We start from the raw sequence: 19,406 nt of genomic DNA on the forward strand, positions 1-19,406 counted from the left end.
GGGAGCTGACTGTACACTGGAAAAATAGGAATGCAAATACCCTGGCTGTGATCAGTGAGTTCAACACTCACATCCCTGGAAGTGTCCAAGGCTAGCTTGCACAGGGCTTGGAGCACCCTGGGATAGTGGACGGTGTCCCTGTGGCAGGGGGTGGGATGAGATGGGCTTAAAGGTCCCTTGTCATCCAAACCGTTCCACAATTCTATGATTTAACATCCTTCAGGAAGGTTCAGGGCTGTTTGTAAGAAAAGCACCCAGCCCTGCCCTGGAGGACTTTGGGCAAACACCAGAGGGAGAAAGGGGATGTGGGAGGCAAATACAAGGTACTGGTTTCTTTTCCAAGCATGTCATGCTAGATTCTGTTCATGCTACTTGTGTTTCTCTACAGGATGTGAAGCAAGGGGATGTTTACTCTGATGAAAGTCTGGGCTTGATAATGGGAAACCAAGTCCTTTGTGCAGTAGATTGACTTGAATCACACACAGACCTTTTTTTCAATAACAGAGGGTAAGACTGTGTAAAACACAGGAAAATGGTGTCTCCAGAAAACAAAACTGGCATTTGGAGTTGGCTAGAATGTGCCCAAGCCTCTGCCAGCCTCAGCTTCGTGAATGTCAGCCCGAGCAGGTGGTCGAGGCTCAGCACAGGGTCAGGGCCTTGTAGGAGAATCAGGGGGACAGTTGCTTTTTGTCCCTCAATACTTCTCCTTAAAAGTTCACTCTAGACAGAAAAACGAAGCTGCACGTGCCTGTGGGTGAGGAGCAGTGCTGGGATGCAGGAGACCCTGCAGTGTGGGGACATTCAGCAGTTTAGGGAAGGACTCCTTCCCTCCCTCCCTCCCTTCCACTCTTCCCCCACATAGGGAGTGCTGGCCTTTGGGGCAGGAGCCATCTCAGGAGCCCTTGCAAGAGCTTTGTTACAGGAGTTTGATCTGTTGGTGTTTCCAAGTGCTTCCTCAGTGTTATTAAAACAGTGTTGCAGGATGCAGCTCCATTAGTGATCAATAATTCCAGAGTGAAGGAGTTCTGCCTACATGCAAAAACCTACATGCAAAAACATGCTGAACTCTGCTCACACATCTCCAGCTGTTCTCTGCTGCAGCTCTCCAGGCACAGAATCACAGAATGGTTTTCATGGAAAAGGACCTTAAAGCTCACCTCACTCCTCCCCCTGCCATGGGCAGGAACATTTTCACTATCCCAGGCTGCTCCAAGCCCTGCCCAACCTCGCCTTGGGCACTGCCAGGGATCCAGGGGCAGCCACGGCTGCTCTGGGCACCCTGTGCCAGGGCCTTCCCAGCCTCACAGGGAACAATTCCTTCCCGATATCCCATCCATCCCTGCCCTCTGCCACTGGGAAGCCATTACCTGTCCTGTCCCTCCATCCCTTGTCCCCAGTCCCTCTCCAGCTCTCCTGGAGCCCCTTTAGGCCCTGCAAGGGGCTCTGAGCTCTCCCTGGAGCCTTCTCCTCTCCAGGTGAGCACCCCCAGCTCTCCCAGGCTGGCTCCAGAGCAGAGGGGCTCCAGCCCTTGGAGCATCTCTGTGGCCTCCTCTGGACTCTCTCCAGCAGCTCCATGTTCTCTTTGTACTGGGTCTCCTGAGCTGGAGGCAGCTCTGCAGGTGGGGTCTCACCATGGAAGTTAATCTCCATCTTCCAGTCCCACTATCTTCCCTGCCATTAACTGAAGACTGGATTTTATCCATTGAAGGCAGTCACTTGCTGTTGTTCATTCCTCCTGGAGCACACAATCACACATCAGCAGGGCTCTGGTGATTCCCAGCTGTGTCCCCTAAGCAATGGGCTGGGAAAGGACAGCACAGGTAGTTACAACCTGTGTGTTCTCCTAAAGCTTGGATCGACTTCCCATGGGTTGGGTTAGTTTTCAATCAGAACCTTTCCCTGACCTGGCTCCCCCCATTGCCAACAGCTCATGAGGGTGGAAAGGGAATTATCCATGGAGCAGGGACCCCAAGGACCTCTTTTTTTGGCACAAACCTCCACACTGACCAAGCTCAAGAGGACCCAGGGCCTGTGGCACAGCACCAAAACTCCCCAGAAACAATTTGGTGTTATTCCATGGCAAATCAGCGCATGCTTCAGCACCTGGGGGATGCTGGCAAGCAGGCACAGCTGAGTTGCCTGTACAATCAAATATTTCCCATTCCTGATGGTTGTTACCTGGTTTCCCTGCTGAAGCACTGGAATTACACTGAAATAAAAAAGGAATCAGGCCAGTTGACTGACACTGTGTTCTATTTTCAAAGAGCTGTGCAGAGAGTTTAACTGGAAGCCTTGGAGCAGGAATATCTAAAAAAATAAATGCAACTCCCAGTATTTCTGTACATTTTAGCTAAGGCCAGATGGGCTCATCCAAGTATACTTTGCTGCATGTATTAATTTGGGAAAGCTTTGTGTGCTTTAAAGCTTTTGGTGACTTGGAAATCTGACCCACAATCAATTCACGGTGCTTCTGTAAAGGAAATCTAAGGACTTGACATGGATGTGTCAATTTTCTGCTTTAAAAAAAGACGTCAGCCTGCAAGTAAACTTGCCATGGCAGTGGTGTGTTGGAGGGCCATTACCTACTTATTTCCAGAAATTATTTAGCCGACTGGCTGGCCGACTTTCCTTTTTCCCAGGCTCTTGGAGAGAATGTAAGAGCTGAGCTACTTGGCTACAAGAGCTTTTCTCCTCTGGAATTGGCAGCTGCTCATTCCGGAAGAGCAGCAGCATATTTGGCCACAGATTGCAAAAGAAAAGGGAAAACCATTATTTTTTCATTTTGCTTTTTTAACTCTCCAGTGGGAGACATTGACTGGGTGACCCTCGTTGCTACAGCATTGCTAAGGCTTCCCTATTCCTTAAAAGTAAAAAATTAGGATATTCAGTTCTTAAAAATGCATATATTCCCCTTGGCCGGGCTGGGAGCAAGCGGGTGCCAAGTGTCTCATTGTGTCAGGCCTTACACAGCAGCACATTCAACGTCACAGCTTCATGAGTCAGGGTTTTCTGTCTGAAAAGGATCACATCAAGAAAACCAGGACAAAAATTCCCTATAGCCCAGCAACAGAGCGTGCTGTGTAAGAAGCTCTGTTGGGAAGGAGAGCGAGATGTGAGAGTCAGATCTGTCCGCCTGGGCATCCTTCCACGCCGGACAAAGGCAGTGACGGTCAGCGCGGCTCCGTGACTCAAGTGCTTTGATAATCGCTCCAGGAGGAGCTGGGCACGCGGGCCTGGCCAGATCTGCGGCCGTGCTGTGGCTTTGCTGATGTCAGGGCACCTTTGAAGCCACTCCACGAGCGCCTCATCACTTGTGGTGCCAGGCTGAGGACGCTGTGAGGGACCGTGGCTCCTGTTCAGACCTGCCAGGATGGGATCGCACGGAGCTGCCGGGAGCTCCGGGGCCTTGGAGGTGTTACATCACAGGGGTTCTGCTGCTGTCACCACCAGCCCCGTGTGCATCACTGTGGCAGGAAAGGCTGCCCATGGGCAGGCTTGGGGTTTTCAGCTCCTATTTCCTCTGCTTTCCATTAGTAATTCCATTAATCCATCAGCACCTATTGCATCTGCAGGTCACAAGGTGCTTTGTAAAGGAGGTTGAACATCTCATGCAGGGAGGGATAGGACACAGGGAATGGCTTCCCAGTGCCAGAGGGCAGGGATGGATGGGAGATTGGGAAGGAATTGTTCCCTGGCAGGGTGGGCAGGCCCTGGCACAGGGTGCCCAGAGCAGCTGTGGCTGCCCCTGGATCCCTGGAAGTCTCCAAGGCCAGGTTGGATGGGGCTTGGAGCAGCCTGGGCTAGTGGAAGGTGTCCCTGCCCATGGCAGGGGGTGAAACAGGATCAGTTTTCAGGTCCCTTCCAACCCAAATTATTCTACAATTCTATGAGCTTTATGCCCACTATAAAGAGGGAGAAGCTGAAATTCAAAGTGGAAGTGACTCTCCTGAGGTCACAACTCTGCCAGCCAGGAGTGATTTGACAGAGCTCAGTTCTTCAAGGTGCTCTCGACAGATGCTTCTCTGCCGTTTCTGATGTTGTGTAGATTTCTGTGAGGAGTTTCCTTTATTAGGAAAACTTTCCTTTATTACTGGAGAGCCTTGTGAAGCAGGGCTTTGGGAAATTAATTTTCCCTAAATTCAGCAGTCTGCTGGGGGCCATCTCACTTTCTCCCGTGATCTGCACCTTAGTGGTGACACGTGGTATTTGAGGGAGGCATCAAAGAGGGGCACATATGGAGAGATGTTGCTGTAGCTGAAACCCTTTCTGTTGGTGCACCCACTCCAATTTCAGGTGTTTGAGAGCTCTGACTGAAGGCCAACGGCCTCAAACTCCATATTTGGTCGATGAAGAGAGATCAGCTCTTTCCCAGGGTGATTCAGAGTGGAGACAGACTCTCCTTTTGAATCACTGAAGGAAGCCTTTCATCCCTCTCTCTGTTATCTGCAGAGGGACATCTCCCCCCTAACACTGGTCTTTGAATGAGCTGCTGTGGATCCCACCTGCATCCCACTGGTCTTGGCCAGCAAAACCTCTGGACTTGCTCCTGTGCCCTTGCGAGGGATGATCAGAAGTCCTGCCCAGGCACAGTATTTTGTGTCTGTGCACAAAGGAGGCTTTGCACCTTCCTCTGGAGCATCTGTTGGGAGTTACTGCTGGAGGCAGAGATGGGCTGGATTTGCTTTAGGTCTGATCCAGCCATTCCCATCTTCCTTTGATCTAGAATAATGTTTAGCCATTGCTTACTGGTGCAGGAAGGATGGGGATTTTGCTGATTTCAGTATTTCTGCAGATTTTTTGAGAAACAAAGAGTCACTTTCTTTGGGTTTAGTGAGTCTGGAGATTAGCACTGATCCCCATGAATCCTGTGGTGTGTGCAGCATTCCTGGGAGCTGTGTAGGGACTCCCTGGGTGAGCACAGCCAGCCTTGGGCAGGCTCAAGGGGTAGACGTGAGAGAAGATGGTTTGGTGTATGACAGTGGAGGAAAGATGGAATGAGATAGGAATCACTGCGGGGCTGAGTTACAGGTCATGTTCAGGTGGTTTTGCTGTCTATTTCCAGTTCCTTTGAAACTTGGTTTTCTGCTGAAAAACTATCTCAGAAGGATTTGTGTGAGGACACTCAGGAGCCAAACTGAATTGGGCGACTGGCTTTTGAGCATTATCTATGGTATTTTCTGAAGAAGACAACAGGTGAAGGAGGGTGATAAAATCCCCTTGGCACCAGCCTCTGCTTCCAGGACACAGCGAGGGCAGTGCTGGCCTCCAAGCCAAGGCAGGAGGGAAAAACACTTCATTCCTGGGAGCCCACCTGCTCTCCTGCTGCCACTCCCACAGCCAAAGAACATTCCTTTGCTCAGGAAAGCAGGAACTCTGTGCCAGGCACTTCCCCCACCTGCGTGGGCTGGGAGGAAGAGGAGGCCAGGCACGGCAGCTGCCCCTCACCAGGCAGGAGCTTACGGAGAAAGCTGGATCCCTTCTGAGTAACAGTGAATTCCTAAGCCAAGCAGGGGTGCAGATTCCCTTCCCTGGGAGCAAGGCAAGTCTGTTCTTGGTGGGAAGTTCCTTCTCAGAGGCTCACCTGGGGAAGAAGGAGGGGGATATAGGAACAGCCAGGCTGCGTGGGACTGTGGGGTTGCATCCTGCTCTGTGATGGGACAGGGACCAGTGGAGTGATTTCCCTGGAATGTCGGGATGTCTCACCTGTGGGCATGAATGAACAAAGGTGCGGGAGAACCTTGGGTTTTCCCTTGCCCACGGTGCTCTGATTCCTGCTGCTTTCCCACTGAGACTCAAAGAGAAGCTGCCTTGCCCCTCTCCTTTCTCTTCCCAGTATGGCACACAGCCAGGAAGGATCCTCATAGATCCAGGGACTCAGCCGTCTCCTGCATCAAGGGTGGGTAGCATCAAACAGTCTCCTTTGCTCTTCTCACAGAATCACAGAATGTTTTGGGTTAAAAGGGACATTAAAGCCCATCCCATTCTACCCTCTGCCCTGGGCAGGGACACCTTCCACTGTCCCAGGCTGCTCCAAGCCCCAGTGTCCAACCTGGCCTTGGACACTTCCAGAGATCCAGGGATCCAGGGGCAGCCACAGCTGCTCTGGGCACCCTGTGCCAGGGCCTCCCCACCCTCACAGGGAAGAATTTCTCCCTAGTATCCCGTCTGTCCCTGCCTTCTGGCAGTGGGAAGCCATTCCCTGTGTCCTGTCATCCTTGTAAAAGTCTTTCTTGTTGGTTCCATTTAGGAGCTGCAAGGCCACAATTAGGTCACCCCAAAACCTTCTCTTTTCCAGGATGAACAATCCCAATTCTCTCATCCTTTCCTCACAGGAGAGTGGCTCCAGCCCTCCTCTGGACTGGCTCCAGCAGCTCCAGGTCCCTCCTGTGCTGGCCCCCAGGGTTAGGGCAGCTCTGCAGGTGGGGTCTCACCTGAGTGGGGCAGAGGGGCAGAATTCACCCCTTCCCCCACCCACTGCCCATGCTGGGGGATCAGCCCAGGGCATGGGGGGTGTCTGGATCCCAGTGCACACAGCCAGGGCATGACCAGCCCTCACCCACCAGCACCCCAAAGTCCTTCTCCTCAGAGCTGCTCTTGATCCCTTCATCCCCAGCCTAAATTGATCCCAGGGGTTGCCCCAACCCAGGTGCAGCAGCAGCACTTGGTCCTGTTAAACCACATGAGATTCCCATGGACCCACTGCTTGAGCTTGCCCAGGTCCCTCTGGATGGCCTTGCCCTTTGAGTGTGTCATTGCACCCTCAGCTCAGTGTCATCTGCAAACCTGCTGAGTGTGCCCTCCATCCCTTCCTCTACATAACTAATGCAGATCCTAAATACCACTGGTCCCAGTATGGACCCCTACAGCAGCTGCAGATGGGACTTAGAGGTGCTCAAGCTCCAGCGAACTGCAGGATTCCACACAATCCAGCCCTGCTCCTCCAGGCTGCCCCATATTTGGACCAAATTTCTGGGCTCCAGACCAGGCTGAGCACCTGAAGGTTCCCTGTGCCAGCACCAGCCGGTGGGCAGGTCTGGCTCTCTCCCAGCACGCGGCATCGGGAGCTGCGAGCTCACCCCGCGGGGCTGCGCCTGCCTTTGGCACCCAACACATCCCGGCGGGAGTAGCAGGTGGCCACCGGCCAGGATTTCAGGCTGGGATGGAGCGCCCTGGCCTGTCCCTCCCTGCCAGCTGCCTGCAGCGCCCCGAGGCAGCGGCTTCGCAATTCCGAGCAGCGGAAGTGGCAGCCACAGGTCCTGGCAGCGCCACGGGTCACTGCCAGCCCCGGCCGGCCGCGCTTCCTTCCCCTCTGCCTCCCGGGAAGGGAAGCTGCCCCAGCAAAGTGCCCATCAGCAAAAAGGCTGCGGGTGCCGCAGGGACACCCAGCTGCCTTTTGGATCAGCGCCCGAGGAACTTGGCAGGAATTGCGCCAGAAGAGTGGAATAGCAGAGCTGGGAGAGCCAGGGGCTCTGGGAGATATAAACGGGGCTGGGGACAGTTGCTACCCTAGGTTATTTTTTGGAAGTGTTTGGACATTTCTAGGGAACTGCCCTGCCTGTATTTTCTGCCCAGCTGGCTCTCTCCTCCCCTGTGGTTATGGAAAGATGTTTTTCAGCCAGAAGTGCCTTGGTTCCGCAGTGCTTCCCGCGAGCCGTGTGACACTGCCTCCAGCGCTGGGACAGGCGCTCAGTGCTTTCCCACAATAGGCTGGACACCGCTGTGAGGACGCCAAAAACCTTCTGGCTGGGGATTAGCAAAGCCTTTCTGCTGCCTGAATTCAACCCCTCATCCTGCCGTGCCTAAGCCACTTGCTTCCATCTTCTCTCAACCGAGCTGCTTGCACATGCCAGCTGGGAAGCTGAGGTTGGGAGAAAGTCTGTGGAACTGGGGAGTGAAGCTTGGAGATGCTGCTGTGAGCAGCTCCTGTGTGGGAGTGAGCTGCCTGTCTGGTCCCTGTCCTGTCTCTTCCTGGAGCTCTTCCACATGCAGCGATCCTGGAAAATCAGGAAGATCTCTCCTGAATGTCTCTCACTGTGGTCAAAGCCCTGGAGTGTCTTGTCCCACCCTCCAGTGGCGGACAGCAGACTCTCTGCTCTGCTCCACCACATCCCCTGCACCTCCCACTCCACCTTCTCAGGATCAGCAGGTGCTGGGATTTTCCAGCCCCTCTGCCAGGCTGTTTCCCATGCCAGGTCAGGGCTTTCTCAAAGTGATCACCTCATCCCATGGGCTGGCAGCCGGTGGAAGAGTGGTTCTCATGCTCTGCCAGCCGCTGCCAAAGTTGCTGCCTGCTCATCCCTGCTCTGAAGCCTGCCTGCACCACCTCGGCTTCCCAGGGCTCTCCCATCCCATCCTCGAGCACCATTTTGGTGGTCCCCATCCATCTCAGCCCCTAAACTGGTGCTGACACCTTTGCAGGCAAACAGATTTGTGGCCAGCAGTCCCCTCTGGCCAGGTTCGATCGGCCATGTGCCCACTGGGAGAGGGTGGCATCCCTCCTCCCACCTCTCTCCAGGCATTTGCTGCAGTGCTCGCGTGCAGGCAGCTGGAGGGAATCAGAGGAACCGCTTAGAGAAAATCTGGGCAAAGACAAGGGAAAAAAAAAATCCTGGGACCTGGCAAGAACCTACACAAGTTTCCATGAGAAATCCAACGTGGCCATCCAGCCCGTCTGTGCTGGAGCGTTCCCAGGCCTCTCCCGGGGTCAGCGGCATTGCCAATGCCCACCCAACTTTCAGCAGAGCCCTGACCAAGCCTGGTCTCCTGCCCACGGCTCCAGCAGCTCCCGATCCCGTTCTCCCTCCCTGCTGCCAGTTCCCAGCTGCCCAGGGAGCTGCCTGCCTCCCGTTGCTCCCGTGACATATTTATTGCTATCAGTTCAGTCTTTAATTTCCTTTGTTTCAGAATATCTGACGGCGCAATTAAGAAGGCCCGAAGGGAAGCGTGTGTGTGCTCGGTCATCAGACCTGTGGTTACCGTCTGTCTGGAAGTGGCGCTGGAGCGGGGCTCAGGAACAGCTGCCAGGCTTCCAGGCTTGTTTTCGTTTTCTAAGAGGTTAACTGAGAGCCCGACGCGAAGAGACACCCATACACACCCAGAAACCTCGCCACACACACGGAGCCACACGCACCCCTACGGAAACACACACATAAACACAGATGTGGGCCAGCACGGGGACATGTAAACACAGCCCTGCGTGGAACCAGCCCCGAGAGCGCGGGATGGGACCTGTCTTATCCCGGCTTTCCACAGGCCCTGGTGTGGCAGGTCGGGGCTGCCACACGGGGAGCAGGGAGCCAATTGCACCCTGCACCTCCAATCCACGGAGTGCAGCTTGTTCTGCCCCAGCTCCAGCACGGTGGGGCAGGTCCCTCCTGCTGCTCGGCCGAGACCTTCTGGGGGAACAGCCCGGTCACAGTAGCTGTGAAGAGGCACAGCTGGGGCTTGTTTCCTCCCGGGCTTGGCTGCAAGGCGAGCATGCGAGGATGTGGATGCACCCGGGGCTGGGACTGCGGAGCTCTCCCTGCCGGCACCGAGAGCCAGACTGGGCTCCTCTGGCCAGGCATGTTGGAGGGGGCAAAGGAAACTTTAATATGAATTACAGCAGGGTTAGGAAAGGAGAGAGCCTTTCATTTTGTCCTAGGGATTGGTAAATCCTGAGGGGCTGCAGCTCCTGGTGCCCTGAAGACTGGTGGTGCTGGGGACCTGTGGTACTACAGTGGTGGGGACTGGTCTTGTTGGGGCACTGGGAACTGATGGTACTGGGGTGGTGGGGACTGGTGCTGGTGGTTGCTGGGATGATGTGGACCAGTGTGTCAGGATAATGGTGACCAGTGGTACTGGGGTGATGGGACCAAAGGTAGCAGGGTGATCTGTGAGCCCACGGTGATGAGCACCTCAGAGAGCCAGTGCTGCCCCACAGCAGCTGACACACAGCAGCACCAAGGTGGAGTGTTTGCCAGCGCAATTTGGCAACATCAAGGTGGGGTGACCACAGTTTCCGTGTGGAAAACCCCATCCCAGAGCCTGGCAGGCATCTCACCAGGGCTGCCAGGAAGAGACAGACTTCACCCACCCATGGCTGCCGTTCCTGCCCCAACAGCAGAGCCCATGTGGGAAATGCCAGGCTGGGAAAAAAAGCAAGGAGAAATCTTTCTATGAGCAGATTGTGCCTCACAGTGCCCAGCTGCAGAGGAGAATCTCTGGTGGCTTTTAAGGGCTGGGTTCATGCTGCTGCCGTGGGGCCTCATTTTGGACCTTGCTCCTCTCCCACTCCTGTCTTCACAAGACGTGTAGGAACTTCCTATCTCTGGAGCCTCGGGCCCTTAGTCAAATTTGGTTGGCAGCCACAGGCGCGCACACGCTCGCCCGGCGGGATTGCACGCACACCTTGTTTTCTTAGGAAACAAGAGGGGAGCGTGACCCAGGCCAGGTAGCACTTCATTCTGCTGTAATAAATTAACATGTCAACTCTTCTGGCCCCAAAACCTGTCCCAGATGCAGTGAAGGCCAGGGGGAAAGCTTGGCATCCTTATAGTGAGCTCAGGCAGGTGAGGGAGGTGTGGCCCAGTTTGGTGGGACACCCAAGGTGCCCATCAGGGCTCAATCCCTGCCTTGCTGCAGGCATGGGCTGGGGGTCCTCAGCAGAGGAGTCCTGTTGGTGTTGGGTGAAGCCCTGAGCAGGGAAATTTTTAACTAGGAGTGTCCCCCTCTTCCCCTGTGGTGCCACTGGGCTGGAAGTTCTGCTGTGCCCTGGGGTCAGCGAGTGTGGAGAGAGCAAAGAGCAGGGACAGACCCATCAGTCTCAGCCAGGGCTGTTGTCCCTTTCCCCTTCATATCGAGAGGAACCTCTGCTTCCCTTTCCTCTGTTTCTCCAGGAATATCCACTCTTTTTGCTGACTCTCTGAATTAGTTTTAGTGGGAAAAGGGAGAGCAGGGGCTCATCTTCCCCCAGAGCTGCACTGATGTGCAGCCAAACGTGGGACAACCCCGTGCGCCCTACAGGGCCGGAGGCCACCAGCTGGAGCAGCAGGAGGGGTACAGGGGACTTCAGTGGCATGTGCCATCTCTGCAGCCCTGGCTCCAAGGACCCTGGGGACCTGCCACAGCTCCTGCTTAGTCCCAGGGCTGGTTCTTCCCCACCATCCTCGCCATACTAGTGGGTCTCTCCCAGTGTTGCCTGCCTGCTTTTCTGGGATCCTGCTTGGGATTTGCTTCTAAACACTTTTCTTCCCATCTCTTCACCCTTGCCAGCCCTCTGCCTCCTCACAAAGTGCATTCCCTTTCCTTAGGTGAGATTTTTCCCTTGAGCCCTGATTTCCCCCTCAGGGCCAGGAATTATGTAGATTCAGGCCATCTGAAATGCCTTGTTAAGCAGACGTCTCTCAAACAGCTTCAACCTCACAGGTCCTGCTGAATTTTGGGCTTTGGGCTCAGTCTTCAAGGCAGATTCCACATCCCATGAGACCCAAGCAGAGCAGGGGTGGAAGAGCCAGGATCTTCACTCCCTTTTGGACACTGATGACCGGGTGCTCTGCATGCTGAGGGTCTGGCCAGGGCACTGAGCACTTTATCGGGCTCCTCCATCGGTGCCAAGCGCAGCCGGGGCTGCGGAAGTGCCCTGGTCTCTGTTGGAGGGTGATAACTGAGCCGAGATAACCCCGCTATCAGATCCCCGGGGCTGGCCCCTCCCGTCGCTCCAAGGCAGCCCAAAGCATCCCCTCCTCGAGGGAGAAGGGTCCCTAAGCCCCATGCGGGGCGTCCCCAGCCAGCCCCAAGTTGGGTCGCAGCAAGGAGTGGTCACTCCAGCAGCTCCACAGGGCTGGAGTTGACCCCGCTCCAAATGAGACTAAACACTTGCTGAGCAAAGCTACCGACAAGGGTCTCGAGGGACCACTGGGGATGTGTCATCCTGCTCCCGAGCCAGCCCCGAGCTCCAGCAGTGTCACACAGAGAGTGGCTCTGCCAGGGGGTCCGGATCCTGGCCCCTGCCCTCCCCCCGGCTCTTGCGGGCCTGTGCCAAGTCCCCTGCTGGGCACGGGGGCGGCTCTCGGAGCCGCGTCCTGCGACAGAGGTTGCTTTCGTCTCGCCTCCAGCCCATTGTCTTGTTTATTTGTCACGGTTGGTCCCCAATTAGGAGTTCGAGCCGTTTGGGACAAGAACTGTTTCTTCCCATGTGAGCGTGCGGTTCCCGCTCCGGCGCGCTGTGATGTGGCCGGCGACCCGCAGGAGCATCTGCTATTGCAGCAACAGTGCCCGAATGCGTTTCAGATGGGCTCGGCTCTGCTTTGCGTGCTCGGGCCGGCGGCCAGCCCGGGATGGAGCCTCCAGCCGGCCCTCGGGATGCGATGTTCCCGTCCTCGGGGACCCGGCTTGGGGAACTGCTGGGGAGATGGTCACCAGCCAAACGCGTCTGGCCAGTGCCGAGCTTTGGGGGGACCCCTGGATGGGGAAGGGGTTCTGCCGTGGGCAGCAGTGGGTCCGACCCCAGCCTGGGTGCGCACGGGGGAAGGCGGGATGCTCCACCTGGGATCTCTCAGGGAACGACCCGACCGCCATCCCCGGCTCTGCCGGCGAGGTCAGCCCTGCTTGGGATGCTCCCGCCGGCTCGGTCCCGGGGATGCAGCGCGGGTCACCCCACGGAAGGGACGCGCAGCCGGTGGTGCCCCAGCCCCGCACCTGCCCCCGCGGACGGCAAGTCCCGTCTGGCCGGTGGCCCCGGGGCAGCGAGGGCCCGTCCGGCCGGGTTCGCGCGGCGTCAGGCAGCACATGATCCACGCCGCGGGGCCAAGGGCTGAGGTCAGTCAGTCACACCCAGGCAGCGGCACTGACTTCACCGCGGGCAGGAGCAGCTCCTCACGTATCCCGCTCCCCGAAGGCAGCGCTGACCCGCCGCTCGGGGCCCGTGGTCAGGCCGCTCCGTTATCGGGGCGCGAGCATCGCTCCCATCGCAACGGATGGCTCCCCGGAGCCCCTCCTGGCTCTCGTCCCAGCCAACATAGTTTCTCTGGTCCTTGGGCCGAACGGGAGTCGCAGACAGGGTCCTGCCGGTGCCGCTGGGGAAGCCGCAGCGCCGGTTCTTTCGCGGTGCTCCCGGTCCGGCTCGTGGGGCTGGCCCGCTTCCCCGGGGCGCCGGCTGGGTGGGATCAGCCGCTGGCTGAGGTAATTGAAAGCCCTTTCCATATCTCCCGAGTCTGAGATGAGCAGAGCAGCGCGTCCTGCCTCACTGGGGCGATGGCACGAGCCGGGGGCCACCGTCGGCCCCGACTCCAAAACCTCAGGGGAGGGTAGGGGAAGGGATTTGGGGAATTTTAGGGGCTTGTCCATGCATTTCCAGGGAAGGAAGAGTTAATCCCCCGCCTGCTGCTAATGAGCCTTAACTGGGAATGACCCGACACAGGGGAGAAGTGAACCCATTGTCCTCGCCTGGGTTTGACTGTCTTCCAGGGAGACTCATGAAACGGCAGAGCCGGGGCGTGAGTTCCCGATTTATGTCAGGAGGCTGTGATTTATTCTATTTATTTATTTTTGCCATCTGGTTGAGGAGGGATGTTGAACGCAAGCGTGAGAAATCCAGATGTGCACAGCTCCTCGCTCCCGCGCAGGACATCGTCCTCAGCCCAGCTCCCGGCCCGCAGAGCCTGACCCTGCCCCCGGGCCCTGACAGCTCTCGAGCTGCCCGGGGCGGGTTGGTGGCACCCCGTGGCGCCTTCCACATCCCTGGCGGGGATGAGCTGTGGGTGTTGACACAAGGAAGGGCTAAGTTTGGATGTCCAGCCCTGGACTTGCCAGCATAGTTGGCCATATAATGCCATAGTAACAATAGCCACGGGGACACCTGTGTGTCCCCAGCTGCAGGATCAGGATGACCCTGGCAGCCGTCAGGGTGCCATGGTGACAAGCGCTGCAGGACCTGGCCCTGGGGCATAATGCCCGTCCTAAGGTGATGATGCCCCGCCCCATGCCTGTGTTTCTGGGGGGGTTGTATTGCTTTGAGTGCATTGTATCCCACAGTGCAGGCAGGAAAAGGGGCCCCACAAATGGGCTGCAACCCCAAAATGGACATCCTCCAGGGCAGGGACACAGGGGACACCCAGGGTCCCTTCCCTGGTGGCAGGCTGGATGATGGAAGAAAGCCACATCATGCACTGGGAGACACCATGGCATCCAGGGATGTCCCTGAGTGCCTCAGCTGTGAGATGGAGGAGCCCATTCTGTTTTGGCATTCACCCCTTCCATGAAGGGACAGCAGGGCCAGGCTGGAAATGGGCACTGCTGGCCCTGCTGTCACCACTGGTGCAGCACGAGGCTGCCACTGGCACAAGGCATTGTCAGTCTGGGGTCAAACCCACACCATGAAACCTCCCATAGGAGCTGGTCACAACTGGGCAACACGAACCTGCAGGGCAGAGGAAGAGGGGCTTAGGGGCAACTTCTGAATTTCTGCGGTGATCTTTAGGTCGGGGCTCCTCTGAGACACGAGAGATGATCACACAGGATCTTAGCTCATCCGCTTGCTGTCTCATGCCTGGGAGGTTTGGCCAGTGGCCCAAGGGCTCCGGAGGAGGAGGAAAATTTCATCATCCTGCTCCAACGTCTCCTGTATAATCAGCCTCTTGTTAACCGATACAGCCCCATGCGAGGCGCTCGCTGAGGACCGGGCCACTGGTGCAGCCTTAGGTGGTCTTGGCCCCGGCAAAGCTCTGCTGAGGCTCTCCCAGCACAGCCTGGGAAGCGGCTCTGATTTTATCTGGTGTGTCCCCTCCACCTCGCACATGCTCAGTCAGTTCCCTCAGCCTCTTCCCAGCCTTTCTCCATTTCCCCAGGAACTTCCAGGGTTGCCAGAGCAGGGCTACCCACACTGAGGTGCTCCACACACTGGGATGGTCCCCTCACCGTGATGGTGCCCATGCCATGATGCTCCCCATGCTGCCATGGTACCCACACCAAGATGCTCCCTGTGCCAGGACAATCCTTGCACCATGATGGTCCCTGCACGATGATGGTCCCACATTGTCCCAGCACTTTTGAGCAGCTGGTGAGTCAATTTAAACATTTCCCCCACCTGGAAAAATATATTTCCAATCAGCTATCCCATAGCAACTGGGAAGGGAGGCAGGAACAAGGTGACAGGGGAATGCGATCCACAGCAATGCCTTGAGGGTTTTTTTCCCTGAGGGTGCTTTGGGGGAGCAGAGGTCTCTGAGGGTGAGCACAAAAGGCACCCAAGGAAGAGCAGCCAAATACAATCTTGTTTCTATTGGTTTATTTTAAAAAAGTAGAGCAAGAAGTATAAAAAAATAAATATTTAAATAGAATTCCACAAATATATTACCACAATTCTTATTAATAATTATTAATATTATTAACAATAAAATTATTAAAAGTCAGCTCTCAGTGCACGCTGGGCTTTCCACGGAGTCAATAAATAACCCTCACAGCCCGCTCTAGTACCAGGAGCGAGCCAGCACCACCTGCCACCGGCCTGGGGACCGTCCCTGTCTCCCCACATCCCCATGTCCCCATGTCCCACATCCCTATGATGTCCCCGTGTCCCTGTGTCCCATGTCCCCATGTCCCCGTGTCCCACGTCCCCACACCAGGGCTGCATGCAGCCGTGCAAAGCCCAGCTCTTGGCCGTTAGTACATTCAGAGCTCTTCCAATGGGAAAAGCACTTTTCCAAAGGAGAGGACATTCTGTGCCCCACCGTGCCTGCGCGGGGGGATGATGCTCCACAGTGGGGTGACTGTCCCACACAGGTGGCCTTGTCCCAGATGGTGGGATCCAGACAGTAGCCCCAGCCAGCTCAGCCACCAGTACCCTCAGTTTGGCTCCTCGCAGGGGAGTCCAGCCTTAAAATGTGCAGGGGGAGCATGTCCCAACATCCTCACATCCCTGCCAGCCACTGCATCCCAGTGTCCTTCCTCATAATCCTTTTTCCAGGGAAGTGACAGCTTTCAGCTGGTGCTCAAGGGCATCTGTCCATTTGCTCTCCATGATGACACCATCCATGGGGGACAGAGTCTGGCCCTGCCTCCAGCCCCCACAGCTCCCCGCACCCCATGGGAGCCCGGGGATGGCTGAGGCACATCCTGGGACCAGCCCATGCTCCTCGGAGTTGCACTGCCTCGTCCTGCTGGATGCTGGCTCTGCTCTGCCCGGGACACTCCGGGCCGCAACGTTCAGCCCCTCAAGGGGCAATAAATTACCGGAGGGTGGATGGGGCCGGCGCAGGGTCCGGGTAATAAATAGGAAGGCGGGAATTCGGGAGGCAGTGGTGGGGGCCAGCCAGCAGCAGAGAGGCAGCGTAGCCGGGGTGGGCGCTCATGAGGGGCTGAGATGAGGTAGGAGGACACGTGCTGCCTGGCCGATGACCTGCACGTACTTCCTGAGCACCTGGCAGCCCTGCTGCTTCTTCTTGAAGGCGCTCTTGCCCTTGGAGCTGTCCCCGTACCTGACGTCCACCTGGAAGATGTTGTAGTTCTTGCAGAGGAGGCAGGTGAGGTTGGAGATGAGGCCTCGGGTGGTCTTGGTGGTGTTGTGGAGTCTCTCGAGGAGCTCCTTGGCCATGGGGTTGAGCTCCTCCTGGTCGCGCGTGATGTTGCCCAGCGAGGCGTTGAGGAAGGCGAAGAGCTTGTACATGGCCACCATCACCTCCTTCCTCTCACTCGTCCGGTTGACGCGGAAAGCGGGGAAGAAGATGCCAGCGGGGTTGCAGAGCTTGTCACTCTCGCTGCTGAACGGTTCTCCCTGGCACTTCAGCTGGGAGGAGAGGCAAGCATCACCCCTTGTCCCCTGTGTCCTCCCCTGCCACCGTCCCCACGGTGTCCCCAGCCCTCCCCCTTCATGCACTTGTGGCTCAACCCCCGCCGTGATCCCTGACCGTCCCCAAGCGCCACTTACATAGAGGCTGAAGAGTTCCTGGGCGGTGGCGTTGAGCACAGCCACCTGCCTGCGGGTCTGCTCCTGCACGTTGGAGCGGCACAAGCCGTGGCTGGGGCAGCCGGAGCCGGTCACCAGCAGCGCCCGGCCGGCCACGGGCCGCCGCTGCAGCAGGAGCAGGGCCACGAACGGCATGACGCCTGTGTGGGGAGAGAGGCTGCTGTCACGGCGGGGACCGGGACGAGGGTGTGGTGGCCTATCGCGTTGCCGCTGATGCAGGGCATCCACCCGGGATGACCCCAGTTCCAGGCACCCAAAGGGAGGGTGTCCAGCTGGAGCGAGGACTCATCCCGCTTGGGTGTGCGTCCAGCTCAGCTGGAATCCCCAGACCCACCACTCCGCCGTCCCGGCCGTGCCGCAGCTCCCATCCCGCTGCCGTCCCCCTCACCTGCCCCCCGGCAGGCGCTCCCCCGCCTCCCTTCCCGGCGGGGGCCCCCGCAGCATTCCCACATTTCGCAACCGGCCCGGTGGCGACCTGTCGTGTTTAATCAACCGCGCAAGACGCTTTTTCCTCCGTTATCCTGGTCCGGGCGCTTCGGGAGCAAGGCCCCACCCCGGCCCGGCTGACTCAGCGGGGCTCCCGCAAGGAAACCTGCTCTCGGCGTGCCCTCCCTCCTTCCTCCCGCCCCCGGCCCCACCGCCTGCCTCAGTTTCCCCATCTGAGAAGTGGGCGCAGCGCCGAGGAGCCCTGGGGAGAGACGATGCAGCTGCCAGAGACTCCAGCCAGGAAATCCCTGGACGCGGAACAAGGGGACCCTTGAGCCTCCGGCAGCTGGGTCACCCCTGCGTCCCCTCCTGAGAGCGGGGCGCTGCAAGCCCCAATCCACTGGGACTACTCCCCCAAACCGGGATCCATCCCCGCTCGGAGAGGCCAACTGCCTCTGGAGCCGCCACTGCTCTGGGCAACCTCGGGGAGGGTGGCCAGGGTGTCCCCGCCGCTGCGTGACCTGGATGCCAGCAGCAGGGTCCCGTCAGGGCGGGGGTCCCGTGCCCCGCCGCGGGGGTGCTGCCAGGCGAAATCCCCGGGCCGTGACGAGTGCCGAAGTTGCCCGCACTTGTCAGCGCCTCGGACGTGCCGCCGGTGCCGGGTAATCCAAGCCTCGATTTATTTACCCTGCCCAGGTGGGAGAGGACTTACCTGGGCGTGTTCCAATGCCTGACCCGCCGCTCCCCTCCCGCACGGGACGGGGAGACCTTGCCCCCCGTGTCCCCGCGGCCCTGGGTGTTCCACACGGGATGCAGATTCCCGACCCCTCACGAGCCCCTCTCGCTGTGTCCCCCCATTCACAGCTGGGCAGGGAGAGGCTCTGCCCCACGTGTGCCAGGGATCTGGGTGGGTGGGGAGTCCCCGGTGCGTGCTGCCCCGTGGGACCCCCAGAACGGCTTCTGGGGTGGGGGCTGCTCCCTCCAACCCCCTTCCTGCACTTGGCAGCCTCCCCATCCTTCCACCGCTCCCGGCACGGCAGCGGCTTGAGGCATCGGGAGACCCGGGAGGAGGAAAATCAGGAGGGGGGGGGGGGAAGTATTTAAAAGTACAAAAAAGAAAAAAAAAATCCCCCCTCCTTGAGATTTTTTTTTTTTCCCTTGGAAGCATTTCCAGTTATATAAGTGTCCAGATGTTGGCTGCACCGCGCCAGCGCCGCGCTCCGCTCCCGCTGCCAATTCCCAGAGATGCTCATCCCGGGGGGACGCAGCGCGGCGGGAGCCCTCGCTCCGGCTCCAGCGGCGGCATCCAACCGGGACCCGCCTGCACCCGAGCATCACCGGCAAAAGGAGGGGAAGGGGAGGAAAAAAGGGGGAGGGGGAGAAGGGGAAATAGTATCCCCAAAGCAGTTTGTTTTGTTTTTTTTTTACCTGCCGGCACGAACTTCATTGTGAGCCGCGTCCCGGGAGCGACTTAATAGGGATTGGTGTTGGCAGAGGAAGTTTTCAGAAATTCATGTTCATACTGGGGGACTTCTCGGGGTTTATATACCGGTCCGGCAGCCAGCCTATGTTGTAAGAGGGGAGGAGAGGTCGGGATGAGGGATAATCACTCGCTATCGTTAGTTCTATTGAGACTAAAAATCAGGAAGTCGAAGCGTTTGGAAATCATGAATGTTTCTTAGAAATAAATTTCTAAAAAGTTGATGTCACACTGAATTTAGTGTCGTCTTTTGTTTCACGCGCGAGCTCGGGGAAGTGGGTGGGCTGGGGAGGATGAATTGAAGCTCCCCAAGGGAGCTGCGCGGCCGCACGTGGGGTTCGGGGGTGTCGAGGCACGGCGGAGAACGCGCGGTGCTGTGACTCAGGAGCCGCAAACACTTTCACCCCCGGGTCCCCCTCCTCGGGCCGAGGCTTCCCCGCTGGCTGCCGCAGCAGGCAATAAAATGAAGGAGGTAAAAAAAAAGTCTGGTTTGGGGTTTGTTTGGGGTCTTGGAGGGATGGGAGGCGCGAGGAAGTGGTGGTGGGGTGCCGCACTCTC

The 19,406-nt window shown here is 57.6% G+C and overlaps 1 protein-coding gene across 1 annotated transcript; it reads right to left on the bottom strand.

Annotated features, from left to right (window-relative positions):
• Positions 1 to 16,271: 16,271 nt before the first annotated feature.
• On the bottom strand, positions 16,272 to 18,815 carry LIF (LIF interleukin 6 family cytokine). The gene is made up of 3 exons (XM_053994193.1): positions 18,797 to 18,815; positions 16,904 to 17,082; positions 16,272 to 16,762 (listed from the first exon to the last, which is right to left on the bottom strand). Exons 1-3 carry the CDS (start codon positions 18,813 to 18,815, stop codon positions 16,325 to 16,327), a joined length of 636 nt encoding a protein of 211 aa, XP_053850168.1. The 3' UTR covers positions 16,272 to 16,324.
• Between the last annotated feature and the right edge of the window lie 591 nt (positions 18,816 to 19,406).

Source organism: Vidua macroura, chromosome 18 (assembly GCF_024509145.1).
Source record: "Vidua macroura isolate BioBank_ID:100142 chromosome 18, ASM2450914v1, whole genome shotgun sequence".
In the NCBI taxonomy this organism is placed as follows: Eukaryota; Metazoa; Chordata; class Aves; order Passeriformes; family Viduidae; genus Vidua; species Vidua macroura.

Excerpts from the sequence above, each read along its gene's own strand:
- LIF (XM_053994193.1), bottom strand. Across the intron at positions 16,763-16,903 it reads AGGAACTCTTCAGCCTCTAT|CTGAAGTGCCAGGGAGAACC; the intron begins GTAAGTGGCGCT and ends CTCTCCTCCCAG.